Source organism: Propithecus coquereli, unplaced genomic scaffold, assembly GCF_000956105.1.
Source record: "Propithecus coquereli isolate 6110/MARCELLA unplaced genomic scaffold, Pcoq_1.0 Scaffold305, whole genome shotgun sequence".
NCBI classification, from domain to species: domain Eukaryota; kingdom Metazoa; phylum Chordata; class Mammalia; order Primates; family Indriidae; genus Propithecus; species Propithecus coquereli.
The window spans coordinates 3,073,580-3,087,889 of NW_012148675.1; the positions used below are offsets into that span (position 1 = coordinate 3,073,580).

A 14,310-nucleotide genomic window follows, 5' to 3' on the forward strand; every position below is an offset into this window, starting at 1 on the left:
GAATATTTTAAATTATAAGGATATTCACAGTTGAAAATTTAAAACCATGCAGAAAGGTGTAAAAAGTAAAAGTTCCCCTCTCCTGTCCCCTAATCCAATGGTCCCTAACCTTTTTGGCACCGGGGACCAGTTTCATGGAAGACAATTTTTCCATGGAAGGGGTGGGAGTGTGGAGGCGGAGCTCAGGTGGTGATGTGAGTGATGGGGAGTGGCTATAAATACAGATGAAGCTTCCCTCATGGAAGACAATGTTTTCCACACACAGGGGGCGAAGGTTGAGGGCAGCAGAGCTCTAAGGCCTGTTGGGGACCAGGTGGTAGATTGGTACGGGTCTGCGGCCTGGGAGTTGGGGACTGCAGCCCTTATCTCAGTCCACTAGATGTGTAAAAACCATCCAGTATTCCATCTGCCATTCTTATTCCCCAGCTGTAACTGCTGTTAACAGTTTGTAAGAGTATTTTATGTAAAAGTCTAACTTTTTTTTTAATTTTTATTTTTTTGTGATGGAGCTGCGAGTTCTTTGGAATCGTGAATATTCTTTTGAAATATGGAGCCCAGCTAAATGAACTTCATTTGGCATGCTGCCTGAAGTATGAGAAATTTTCAGTATTTCGCTACTTTTTGAAGAAAGGTTGCCCATTGACATCATGGAACTATATATCTGAATTTATGAATCATGCAATTAAAGCACAAACAAAATATAAGGAGTGGTTGCCACATCTCCTGGTTGCTGGATTTGACCCACTGACTCTACTATGCAGTTGTTGGTAAGAAATCCTATCATAGTGGGCTTTACCCTTTTTAAGTGAATACACTATCTTTCATTTCCCCCAATTTCTTGAGATCCCTGTGTTGAGACGAGGGCGTATCTCTGTGTGTGTGTGTGTGTGTGTGTGTGTGTGTGTGTGTGTGTGTGTGTGTTTTGACTGTGATGACTGGGTTGGGGTCAAGGAGTTGGGGGCTGCTAATAGTGAGGTTGAGTTTAAGCACAGAGGCCTAGAAAAAGGTAAGAGGTGACTGAAGGGAGGTAGGAGGGGATCGATGCCATTAAACTCTTCTGAGAGGGGTAGTCTACTTTTGGCCATCCCTCATGCTCCTCTTAAAATGCCTGTGATAGAAGAAAGAATGGTTGTAGCTGCTTTGGAGATTTCTGTTATCTGTTCCTCAGCCAACCAGCTTGAATACTCCTGCCCTTGTCTATTTGAAATTTGTCTTCCTTAATTGATTTAACTGATTTCTGAAATATTTGAGAATATAGTTTGTTTATTGCGGGTAGTTTCTCAGAAGGACAGCCCTCTGCAAGAGATTATATGAATGTTGAGTTGGGATTTTTCTTGGGCAAGAAGACGACTGTTTCTGCCAGCTTCCAGTCTGCAAAAATTGTTATTGTCCTGAGACAGGCAATTGTAGTAGTGAGAGGCTTCTGTTGGCCTGATAATTAAAGTCAAATGGGAAAATAAAATGAAAATCTCTAGAAATATGGAGAACATGTTATTTTATAGAATATCCATAAAACATCTAGAAGTATTTTTCTGTGCTTTACCTTTCACTCCATGTGGTGCCTGTCCCCACGGCACTCACTTTCTTCTCAACCCTGCTTCTTGTGTTCCTCTACTGAAACTATTGACTTGGACTCCATGTGACTTGCTTAGTACTTTAAGCCTTCATGCTCCTTTCTTTTTTCTAATTCATTTATTGCTTTAACCAAACTGAGAAAACTGCCCAACACCTATCGCTGTGGTTTGAATGTATCCCCCAAATTTCATGTGTTAGAAACTTAATCTCAAAGTTCATATATTATGATATTTGGAGGTGGGGCCTTTGGGAGGTAATTAGGATTAAATAAGGTCATCAGGATGGGGCCCTAATGATGACACTGGTGGCTTTATAAGAAGAGGAAGAGGGACCTGAGCTGGCATGTTTTTGCACTCTCAAAAAATGTGATGCCCATTCTGCCATTTTATGACAGCAAGAAGGTCCTCACTAGACAGGCCCCTTGACTTCGGATTACCCAGCCTCCAGAACTTTTAGAGATAAATTTTTTTCTTTATTAATTACTCAGTCTCAGGTATTCAGTTATAACAGTCTTTCAGACTAAGACAGAAAATTGGTACTGAGAAGTGGGGTTGATAACAATGATTACCTGAAAATGCGGAAATGGCTTTGGAACTGGGTAATGAGTAGAGGCTAGAAAAGTTTGGAGAAGCAGTCTAGGAAAAGTCTGTATTATCGTAAACAGAGCATTAAGGGTCATTCTGGTGAGTGATCATAAGATGAGAAGAGTGGGAAAGTCTGAATCTCCTTAGACGTTACTTAAGTGGTTGTGACCAAATTGTTGATAGGAATGTGGGCAGTAAAGGCCACTCTAATGAAGTCTCAGATGAAAATGAAGAGTATCTTATTGGAAGCTGGGGTAATTGTTATGAATTAGCAAAGAACTTGGCCGAACTTTGTCTGTGACTGAGGGCTTTATGGAAGGTTGAATTTAAGAGTGATAAATTAGAATGTCTGGAGGAAGAAATATCTAAGTAGAACTACCTGGCTGCTGTATGGCTGCTTTTGGCCACTTACAGTGAGATGTGGGAGCAAAGGAATGACTTAAGACAGAATTTATAACCAGAGGGGAAGCTGAGAGGAAAAATTTGGAAAGTTTCTCAGCCTGGTTATGTGGTGAATAAAAGAGGATTTTTATGAGATGAATAGAAGGGATGATTAAGACAATAGAAAAACCCTGATGCTGAAGGCATTTCAAAGATCTTTGAGACTACTCATGCCATCACAGGCCCAGAGCTCTAGGAGAGTAGAATGGTTTTGGGGAATGAACCCAGGGTGTCCTCCATGGGCTCTCTACCCACGTCTCTACCTTGGTCCGTATGCTCCCTGCATCCCAGTGCTGTGTTCCTGGGCAGTTTCAGCTGTGGCTAAGGTGGCCACAGGTGTGGCTTTACCTGCTGCTCTGAAAGATACAAGCCATAGACCAGGTGGCACCATGCTGTGGCACAACTGGGCCCAGATGCAGCACATGCTGCTGCTCCAGCGGGCACAAGCCAGAAGCCTTGGCAGTATCCATGTGGCATTAATTCTGCAGGCATGTTGGAGTGCCAGAGCTGTGAGGGCATGGCTTCCTCCACCTAGATGTCAAAGGATATCGAAAACAGCTTGGGGGCTCAGGCAGAGACTTCTCATAGGGGTGGAGCCACCACAGAGCCCCTGCTAGAGCAGTGCTAGGTAGAAATGTGGGGTTGGAGCTGCCACAGAGAGTCCCCACTAGGGCAATGCCTGCTGGAGTCATGGGAGCAGAACCATAACCCAGAGCTGTAGAGCTACCAGCATGCAACGCCAGCCTGGGAGAGGCTGGGCTGAGCCCAGCAAAGCCATAGGGATGGGGCTGCTGGAGGCAGGCAGTGGGGGCCCAATCTCCACTCTAGTCTATCCAAGAAACTGGATAGACTGGAGTCAGGGAAGATTTTTCTGGAGCCTCAAGATGCAATGTTGTTTTCCCTGTCGGGTTTTGGACTTACTTGGGGCCTGTTATTCCTTGTTTATTGCGTATGTCACCCTTTTGGAGTGAGAATGTCTGTCTCATGCCAGTCCCACCATTTAATTTTGGAAGTAGATAACTTCTTTGATTTCACAGGCTCAGAGCTGGAAGTGTTACCATCAAAGGCTCTTGGGCTCTGTATGTAATAGAAATTAACAAGAGGCCAAATGGGAGTCACAGGCAAGGCTTTATTGGGGAACATAAGGGAAGCAACACAAAGGAAAAATCCTAAGGATGACTCCCCAAGGAGTGTTGGGGGAGAGTTTTAAAGAGGCTTAGGTGGGAAAGGGTGACATGTAAGCATGTAGAGGTGGAAATTTTTCTTGCGCCTGTGTAGTTCTGTTATGTGCTTATTCGTGTGTTCCATGTCTCATTAGCATGTTAAATCTCCATTCCTGGCTGGGATTTTTAGCATTAAAATTAGATTATAATGAGGGAAAATTCAGGATAAGGTCAGTGTAGGGGTCCCTTTTGGCTTGAGGTGGTTAGGTCTGATTTTTGTATAGCCAGGTTCCTTATCAGCTAGTGTTAGCATCTTGTTTTAGTGGTCCTGGAAAACATTACTCAAGAGACAGACAATTTGGCCCCCTCCTTATATGGGTATAGGCTGAATTCCAGCAGCTAGGAGGTCATTTGTTTTTTGCCCTTCTATAGTTAATTAGGGTCATGCAGCCTCATGTTGCCTCCCTTGGTCAGAAGTGAGGCCCGAGTCCTGTCCCTATACCATCTCAGAAGGAATTTGAGGTGAATTGTGCCTTGAGTCTGACCCTGCCTCAGATATCAAAATTCAAGGGTGCTCAAATCCCTTATGGAAAATGACATATTATTTCCATATAACCTACATATGTCCTCTTCTATATTTGAAATAATCTCTAGATTACTTATAATAACTAATGCACTATAAATGCTATGTAAATTGTTATTACACTGTATTTTAAAATTTGTATTATTATTATTTTTTAATATTTTTGATCCACTGTTGATTGAATCTGTAGATACAGAGGGCCAATTGTAGTTGTATCATTTAATTTCAGGTACTTTAATCCCTTGCCTGACTTGAGGGATTTGTGCCAACTTTTCTTGCTTTTTCCTGCTCTTACATTAGGAAAATCCTAAACAGGAAAAACAATATTAAACATTGCCTCTTTTCTTTCCTCCCCAGCCACTAAATAGACTACTGGTAGGAAGTGGGATTTATTTAGCTTTATTCTCTTAGAAGACTTTGTAAAATATACCCTCCTTTTCTCAGATCTGATACAGCTCCCCAGCCCCTCTAGGTGTAAATAGTTGAGAATTTTTATGGTAATAAGGCACTGTATGTGTGCTGTATTTATTGGATATGTTGGAATAGAAAAGAGTTAAGAACTAGTAAACTACAAATTATTTTGAAGTAAGTTGTAAAACTTCCAGCTTTCTGAATTGAGAATGCCAATTGCATATATTTTACTCCTAAGGGGTAATTTCATTCACTTTATATTCATTAGAAAAAATATCATGGAAATTTTTACTTTACAGTGAAAATGCTTAACATGGTCAAATTTTTGTTCACTAATCTTTTATTGAATGGGTAAAGCCAGTGTTTACACTGAATATGGTAAATGTTTTGCCTTCTTTGATCCAATTTACATTCAAAGAGCTGTTATAAGAAAAATTCTCCTATAAAAAGTCTAATACGTTGTTAAAGTGAATTTTGGTTGTTTCTTATTTATATCACATGTAAGTCTGTTGCTTAATCTTTGTCATATAAATTATAAATGTCTTTCCTAGGTATTGCTTGTCTTAGTTTTAAAAATGTATCTGGTTGAGTAATTGCCTGTCACAGTATAATCCACAAAAGTTGAAATATTTTTCAACTTTAAATGCAAGATTATGTCCTCTCCTGCTCCCCCCGGCCCCGTGTAATGGGAGAATAATAGAACATAAATGTCATCTGTGCATTTAGTTGATTAACTGTCACTCGTTTATGATTGTACAACTGTTCTGTACAATGTAATGGTCAATGTAATATAGTAAGAATACATTTTTAGTGGTGTTATCAGTGTTGGTAAAATAAACTCACCATTATATTAACTAAAGCTGTGCAAACAGATTTATTTCTCATGTGTATGTTCAGATAACCTCATAAAAATGACTTTTTGTTTGGTCATAGTAAGACCTAAAGCACATTAAGGCAGAAAAGTGAAACCATTAAAAAAGAAATAATGAACCAGAACCAAGTAACCTTTGGTGTGGGACTCCTAGAAAGTCAAGGAGATTGTTTATCTTTGAATATACTTTATCATTTCATTTATTCTCAGTATTTTCTGTAAGCTGTGATTTCACTGAGAGCTGACTGGGAAGTAAAATGTTTAACTGAGGCATTTGTGCTACACTTTAAGTTCTTCCTTGTATGTTTGCATATTGGAGAATTAAGAATTTGGGAAATGATTTTCGTATCTGTAATCAGTCATTTCAAGGATACTTTGAATTACCAGAAATAAGTTGTCTTTGAGATGATGAGTATTATTCAGTTTATTTCTTTTCCTTCTATGTCTTTTCCTCCTTTACTTGTTGCTCAGTAATATCTCCAAAAAGGTGACCATGAGAAAAATTTTTGTTTTTGTAGTAATTACTGGAGGCCCTAATAATTTTATTTTTCTTCAAACATTGTGATGGTAGGGGGGTATCTAATTGAGTATGGGGTGAGTAATCTTGTTTGGATTTAGAGTTCTCTTTAAACTTTGACTAACTTTTATGTGTATGATGTTTTGATACCTCCTTAAAATGTAATACTGTTTAGTTTTCAAATCAGTACTAGTAATATCAATTATTTATATAACATTTTATGGTATTAAAAGTATGTTTACTGTATTGCTATATTATTTTTACAAATAGTCCCCTGCAATGGGCAGATTATGTATTAAATATTACTCTCATTTTAGAGAGCAGGGGCTGGGGTTTACAGAATTCGGGCAACATGTTTGTAGTCAAGGTAGTATTTGCTAACAGGATTTTTCTTAAACCAGAGCTCTCTCCATTAGAATTCAAGTGCTTGTGAAATCTGGGTTAGCCTCTTGGGTGGGTTGGGTGGGTTGGTAGGGAATATGACATTATTTTGAAGGAATGGAGGAAGAACTATTTGTCTGGAACCCTGTCTTTCCGTCCTTAAAGATGAATTTTATTCTGGTAAATCCTTTGGGGCTGAATCTATAATGGGGAAGTTTCTTAGAGGAGAACAGCTGTACATCCCTGGGAGCTGGGCAGAAGCAAGCCATCTCTCTTGCACTCTCAGTTTAGGAATAGCTTGGGGTGTTTGCCTTTAGGATTATTAAATTATATGTCTGTAAGGATGGCCAATCTGCATTTGGCAAGATGGTCCAAGTGGGAGGAGATAATGGCAGATCCACTGGTAATATTTATTGATGCTGTCTCCCCTAGGAAGGAAAGTTCCTACTCTCTCTGAGAGTAGAAATTCCTTGTGTCATCTTTTGGACAGCTACACACAGAGTCAATTCAGTTAATGGGAACCTGTAGATGATTATTCATATCCATTGTTATGAATGAACATGCGTTCAGTCACATACTTTCTGTGCCCCAGTTTTGTCTACCTTCCTCACTAAGATTTTGTAAGAACAGGTATGTGGTGTTTTGTTTCCAGGATGAACCCTTGGCATATATTGTATCTAATGACATATTAATGTCTTACTAATATATAGGATTGACTCAGTCAGCAGTGAAACCCTTATCTTCACTTTGGAGTTTACTAATTGGAAGAGACTTCCACCAACTGTTGAAAAGATGCTCTCTATTCGTGCTTCAAACTCCTCTTGGACTGTACAACAACATATTGGTAAGGAAGAATAATTTTTAAACACACTTCACTACTTTTCCTTCTTGCTTCTCTAGCTATGTTGTAATTTTAAATGAAAAGATTCATTGGGAAATACATGTCAAGTTGACATAATTTGCATATCTGTAAGGAAAGGATGGGATTATGGGGGAGAGGGATAATAATTTCCTTCAATAAAAATTATGTCTGACTTTATAAGTTTAGCCTAAGGAGCATACAAAGAAAAGTAGATGTTTACTGATATTTTTATTTAATGATATCCTTTTATTTTTAATAACTATTATATGTAAACAAAAATGGGTCCTAAAAATCTGCTTATTGAATATTTAGTTTGTAGTCAGAAAAATGCTAACCTTAATTTTCCTCTTTGGAATGTGTGTGGCTTTATGTCTCTCTGTAATATTTTATTATCTTTAAAAGGAAATGTTTCCATCCTTTTATACCTGTCCTCATTGAATATATGCTAGTCTGTTGGTATGATATAACTGTGGAGGTGAGCTGGGTGAAAATTCTGTGAATTGGTTCATATTTTTGTTTCGTTTGATTGATATTTTAAATGACTGTTTTAAAATTTTTTTTCAACTTACCTTCACTTATTAAAAATTTCTTAAGCTAGTTGAAAAAATTAAAGAACACACACTGGGGGAAGAGTTTCGTTTGATTGATATTTTAAATGACTGTTCTAAAATTTTTTTTCAACTTACCTTCACTTATTAAAAATTTCTTAAGCTAGTTGAAAAAATTAAAGAACACACACTGGGGGAAGATTTTACACAAGGAAACTGGTTTAAACTAAGCATAATATATGCCAAGTATTCCTATTTAATTATTTAGATTTATTTTGCTTTGGCTATGTTTTGTTAACCAGATTATATGTCTTAAGTTAGGAAAATTGTTCTTCATTGCTATTTTTCCATAAAACATTTTGAATAGGTTTTTAACAAGTGAACTTATGCATATGTAGAAATGTCTTATAATTTCTTGGAAAATTACATTTAAGTAAATTTTCTCAGTCAAAAACAGACATTCGGGAAAATATGCTCTGAGGTATATTCAAATTGTTAGAGAGATTTCTGTTGAAGAAAAGTAATCTGTTTGAAGTCTCTGAGCCTTCTAGTATAGAATTTCTTTAATGATAATGTTGCAAAACTCACTGCCTGTAATTCTTAATGTTGAGAATTGCATCTTCTTTTACTAATTGTGTATCTGCAGCAGTAGAGAACAAATATCTATTCAGAACAGGTAGAATATGGAACAATGGATTTGGGAACAAAGAGTCAAAAGAGGGAACATATGCCAAATGGGAAAATTATTGCAGTGTATCAATTAGTAAAGATATGTGAGAGTTTACTCTGAAGACCTTAACATATGGCAGGTTTGTCCATATGAAGGTAAAAATTGTGCATGAGTGCATTCCCCTGCAGTAGACTAAATCCATCAAGGGCTTCTTGTTTAATTAGGCACTAGGTAGAGCTTGCGTAGAGTAATAATCATCATCTCTTAAGAGGATTTTATTTTGGCTGAAGATTTGCAGAAATCTTCCTCAGAGATATTAATGTAGCTAATGCTTTTCTGGTCTATTTCTCTAGCCAAGACCTCTTTTCTTGGTTCCAGTGCCATATATCCAACTGCCTTTTAGATGTCTCCATTTGGTATCGCCCATCTTGACATATCCAAAATTAAACTTGTCATTTTTCCTACAAATTCTTCTGATCCTTTCTCCTTGTTTCCTGGTTCAGAAAGTGAGGTGGTTTGACAATGTTATTTGCAAAGAGAGTGGGTTAACCCTAGCAGCTGTTTGTTATTTGTTTCATCCATAGCAGTGGTGTTCAGTGGGGGTGATTTTGCCTCCGTGGTGACATTTGGTAATGTCTGCAAACTCATTTTGGTTGTCACAACTGGCAAGGATGTGATGCTATTGCTTTCTAGAGGGTAGAGGCCAGGGATGCTGCTCAACATCTTACAAGGCACAAGAGAGCCTCCCACAACAAAGAATTATCTGGCTGCAAATGTCAATAGTGCCAAGGTTGAGAAATCCTGATCCACAGTGACTCTTGGTGTTGTTCTGTCTAGGGAAGGCCTTTTAACTTTGTTGTTATTGCAAACTACTTAGGACAAGCTCATGTTCTTCCTTCTACTTACATTGGTCTCCACAGTGTTTCCACTTCTGTAGATAGTAGGAACCCTTACAATGCTGGAATTTTAGTAAGACTGGGAGGAAAATTTAGTTGCCTGAGTTTCAAATGGAGTTACTATTCTCTTCCTTTCTATGATCCAAGGCTCTCGTGGGATATCCTTTTTCTCTTCAGTTTTCAGAACACTGTATTTATGCATGCTGGTCATCTGGACTCCCTCCTTTACCTGGATTTTGAGCTGCATGATCTCTACTAAGCAGAAGCATGACCAGGATTTTAACACCAATGAGAGTAAACCCAGAAGGATAACTCTTTGATTACCTCTCTACATATGACAGTCCTGCTTTCCAGTAACTTATCATGGTATTAACAACTGCTGCCTTGTCAATATATTTCTTTCAGATTTTTTAAAAAGCTACTTCTTGAACCTCTGCCCCTGTTAGTAAGCCCTTAGATAATTCTCAGCTTCCAAGCTCCATTCAGTATGTGGTATCTATCGTTAGGGAAATATTTTCTTTATTTTTTTTAAGCCGTTTTCAAGTCCCGGAGATGCCATGTACTTGGTCAAAATTCTTCTTCCCTCACCTTTTTCCTTCCTAAGGAAGCAGCAACTTGGTTGTTTATAAAAAAATAACAAATTATCCTTTACTGCTCATCTTTTAATCATTGAGTCAGATTTATCTCCAAAAAGTTTTTTGCATCAGGAAGGAAATGTATACCAAGTAAAATTTACTGAGTGGTTGCAGTTTTAGTAACAATCTTTTAATCATGTGCCTTGTACATAACCTCTTAGAAACATCAGAAGCCATCAGCTCAACTACATAGCAGTAGTCTTAATCAAAAAATTCGCCAACTCCTTGTCACCTGACCAAGATCAAGTCTATGTAATTAAATTCTTATGGATTATACCACTTGGCTTTAGTTCATCCTGAACCTTTAATGATCAAATACAGAATTCTATCCAGAGTGTTAAGTGGATCTGGAGCCTACAAAGGATCCTAAAAGGGTCCTAGGAAACTGTCTTGGTCTTTTTATTCCAGTGTTCCCCTGCTTCATTCTAAAAAGAATTTAAAACTATTTATACATATATATTATCACAAAACAGTAAAGCAGAAGTTAAAAGTGGAAGGAAAAGAAAAGTAAAGGTGGGGATGATATAAAATGGAGTCAGGGAAAGCAGAGCAATGGTAATTTGATACTTGTCTTTATAGGCTGTGAGATTGGCTCTGAACTCTCTAGTCATTGACACTGGGTGAGAGAGAAAACATACTTGTGCTCTGAAGTGCAGATACTCTTGGATACTGTTACAGCTTCCTAGACAATATTCTGGCAGCCTTGGTTTCTTGGGACTTTTCTTTTACCAGTCTTCAGTGTGGACTGTTGTTATCATACCAAGGTACAATTCAGTAAAAGTATGAACAGTTCTTAGGTAGTCACTACAGTGTGGCTCAGGTACTCAGGTTACTGTTTCTGTTACTTGACCAAGGGCTAGATTTTAGAATGTCTAGAGAATGGATGGCCTATGTGACCTTTGAGCAGTTCTCTCTAAATATTGTATCTCTTAACTCAATTTTTTTTTATTTAACTCAATTTTTAATAGTAGTAGGTAGCAATGAGTTCAAAATTACACTATCTAAGAATTATCAGAGTGCAGCTATTTTGTGTTGCAAGGTGAGTTGAGAACATATGTTGAGACAGTTGATCTTAAAAGTAGGAGCAAAAGAAAAATGAAGAATAAAGGTTGATCTGTGGTAGGGTAATAGTCCATTATGAAACTCAAGGAACATAATGAGGACTCCTTCCTAAATATGGTGGGCTGAGTAAGTATATAGTTTAAGCCAAAGTTTCCTTTGAAACTTTGAGCAATGCTGCTAGTTTTGAGCAATGCTTTTTTCTCATGTACCCTTCAAGATAAACCATTTGTAGTAGGTACGCCAGGGTAATCAGGTGTGATAATTTATTTTGTGAGATTGGTAGTTACAGAAACAAAACTTAAGTTTAGGAATAGTTGGTCTTAATCCTTTCTGGATATAATTAACTAGCATTCCAGTTGTCTACTCAAGCCATTTCTAGTTTAAGGTAATAAAATATATTAGTTTTTAAAAGAATACTTATTTTTCTGTTTTCTTTAGGAAGAGCATATGTCTTTCTCAATTGATCACACATCATTAACATACTTGTTAAAAAAATGGGAGTTAGGGCACAACCTTATTTTATGCCAAAGGATTAAAAATTTTTTTTTTCAAGCTTACAAAAGCACTTTTTATTTGAGGCAAAGAGAAGTCTGGCTGAAAGGATTACAGTTCCAAGCTGTCAAAACTCAGCTGTTAGTGGCACTGTTTTGACTTTGTACATTTTACTTCTTCTTGGTCAAAAAAAGGGTATTTAGGTTGTATTTTCCCTAGCTGGGCAAAAAGAAGAAAACTGGAAAAGACTTTTCTGTTGTACTGACACTGATCTTCAGACTCATCATCAAGCTAGACAAGCCCTCGCTGGTTAGTCTGCAGGTTGCTGCCCCACTGCTGAAGGCCTAGGACATTTACTGTACATTACTGTAGACTTTATAAACACTGTATACTTAGGTTACACTAGTCTTACCAGAAATTAACTGCACTGTGATTTTATGATGGCTTCTGTATCACTAGGTGATAGGAATTTTTCAGCTCCATTATAATCTTGGGATCATCATTGTGTATGTGGTCCATAGTTGACCAGAATGTCCTTCTCTGGCACATGACTATATTTGCAACAGTAATGACTTACTTAACAGAATGATTTTTTGGGGGAAAAGCTAAGAATGACCACTGATGGAGAGTGGCTGCCTTTTCTCTAAGTGTAAGGTAATAGAGATAACATCATGTATGAAGTGAGTTTATTGATCATTGATAATAGACTAATACGGGAAAAGAACTGAAACCAGAATTGTGAACAATTTTTTAAAACATGAACTTTTAAAATATATTAGAGTCTTTGTAGTACTTTATAATGAGATGGGAGTGACTATAGTTATTGTTTATACATCCAAAGGTTTCCTCATTATCTTATGGCACAGTGTATTAAAGAGCCCTTGAACTTAAAGATGAATTATATGCTTTTCTTTTATGAAAATACAGCTGTTCCAATTTTCTTGATCTTTTTTCCTTGCCGATAAATAGCTATCAGTTCTAATATGTTTAGCCTAGCACATATTATCTAAAAATTGTGTTGATCTAAGGAAAAGATGACATATTAACCGAGTAAGAAAGTAATGCTTTCTGAAAGAAACTTTTGCTATGTGAAGATGATTTTGAAAATTGGAACTGGGAAATATTTTTATCGTTATGTGATTTTCTTGCCAATAACATTATGTGATACCTGGAAAAACTCTTACATTGTCATACTTAAAATACTTGGAAATAGTTTCTCTGGGTTTTGAATGCATTTAATAAAAATGTAAAACTTTCTAATTAGCTTATAAACTGATACCAGGACAAATAGAAATTTACTAGATGAATTTTGATAAAAACTTTTTCATAATTGGTAGATGGGGTAGACTAGAATCCTGATTTAGTTCAGCTAAGCTACAGTGTACTTCTTCCATTTAGATCCACATGCTTTTGTAAGATTTTTTCAGCTACATCAGCCTTTATAAAACCCAGTATCAAAATAAACTGGACCTAGCACCAACACTTGGAATTGCCAAATCACTAAGAATTAAATTAATAAAGTTTACTCACTTTCTTCGTGTTAAAATATTAATATTTAAAGGGGTTTTATACCTTTAATGAAGAAATGAAGTTATTTAAAATATATATCTTATTCATTTTAGCATATATTCTTAATTTTGTATTATTTTATAGTGTAAATAATATTAATTTAATAGAATACATGTAATTTATATGTAAATAAATATCCGTACATTGGAGTTCTGTGTTCAAAGACTTTTTACTAATTGAATGTGCACTTGAACATTTACAGATCACTAGATTTGATAGTGTCTAGGATTTGTGTGGTATTTTACAGTTTATAAAATGCTTTTGCAAATATGTTCTAATTTGAACCTCATCAACAAGCTTTTGATGCAGGAAGGTGTCATTATGTCATTTTATAGATGAGCCACTATGCTTTTTTATAGAGGTGGAACTGAAGGTCAGAGTATTTAAATGACTTGTTCAAGCTAACACAACTAGTTAATGGTGGGTCCTCAACTACAGCACAGGTCTTATTACTAGATGGTGCTTTTTCTGTTTATTCTATTCATTGCTGCTGTACTGGTCATTCTTCAGGTTTTGACCTCATGCCTTAGTCTGTGTGTTATTTATTTTTCAGAGTCCTCAGGTAGTTGTGTTTTTTTTGTTTTTTTTTTTTCTCTAAAGGAGAAATCAGTGGGAAAGTAGTATAATTTACTATAAAAGTAAATTAAGAAAAATTGGAACAAAAGGATAGAAGCCAACTAGAAATCTAGACAAATTAATAATGAAAATATAAATGGCAGTAGATGGATTGGAAGTCAACTGAATACATTTGATATGGAAAGCAATGTAAAGGAACCAGAGAAATATAGTCCAGGCAGATAGATCATTTGAACATTATCATGAGGGCAGGCTAGAGATGAATGGTTGTGGAAAATATAGTGGGTGTGTATGACATAGATGTAGTTTTGGGCTTTAGTAAAATAGGTATTAATAAGTATAATGAATTAAGAATTATGGGGATTATTTTGATCATTGTGTCTGCTTTTGATTTTTTTTTTTTTTGAGACAAAGTCTTGCTCTGTTGCCTGGGCTAGAGTGCCATGGCATCAGGCTAGCTCACAGCAACCTCAA

The 14,310-nt window shown here is 36.7% G+C and overlaps 1 protein-coding gene across 1 annotated transcript in view; it reads left to right on the forward strand.

The window, feature by feature from the left end:
• ASB3 (ankyrin repeat and SOCS box containing 3) overlaps nt 1-14,310 on the forward strand; it is a 91,384-nt gene that overhangs the window by 44,908 nt on the left and 32,166 nt on the right. The window contains exons 7-8 of the mRNA XM_012649842.1: nt 510-767; nt 7,237-7,370. Coding sequence (XP_012505296.1) covers nt 510-767; nt 7,237-7,370 — 392 coding nt within the window. The remainder of the gene's footprint in view (nt 1-509; nt 768-7,236; nt 7,371-14,310) is intronic.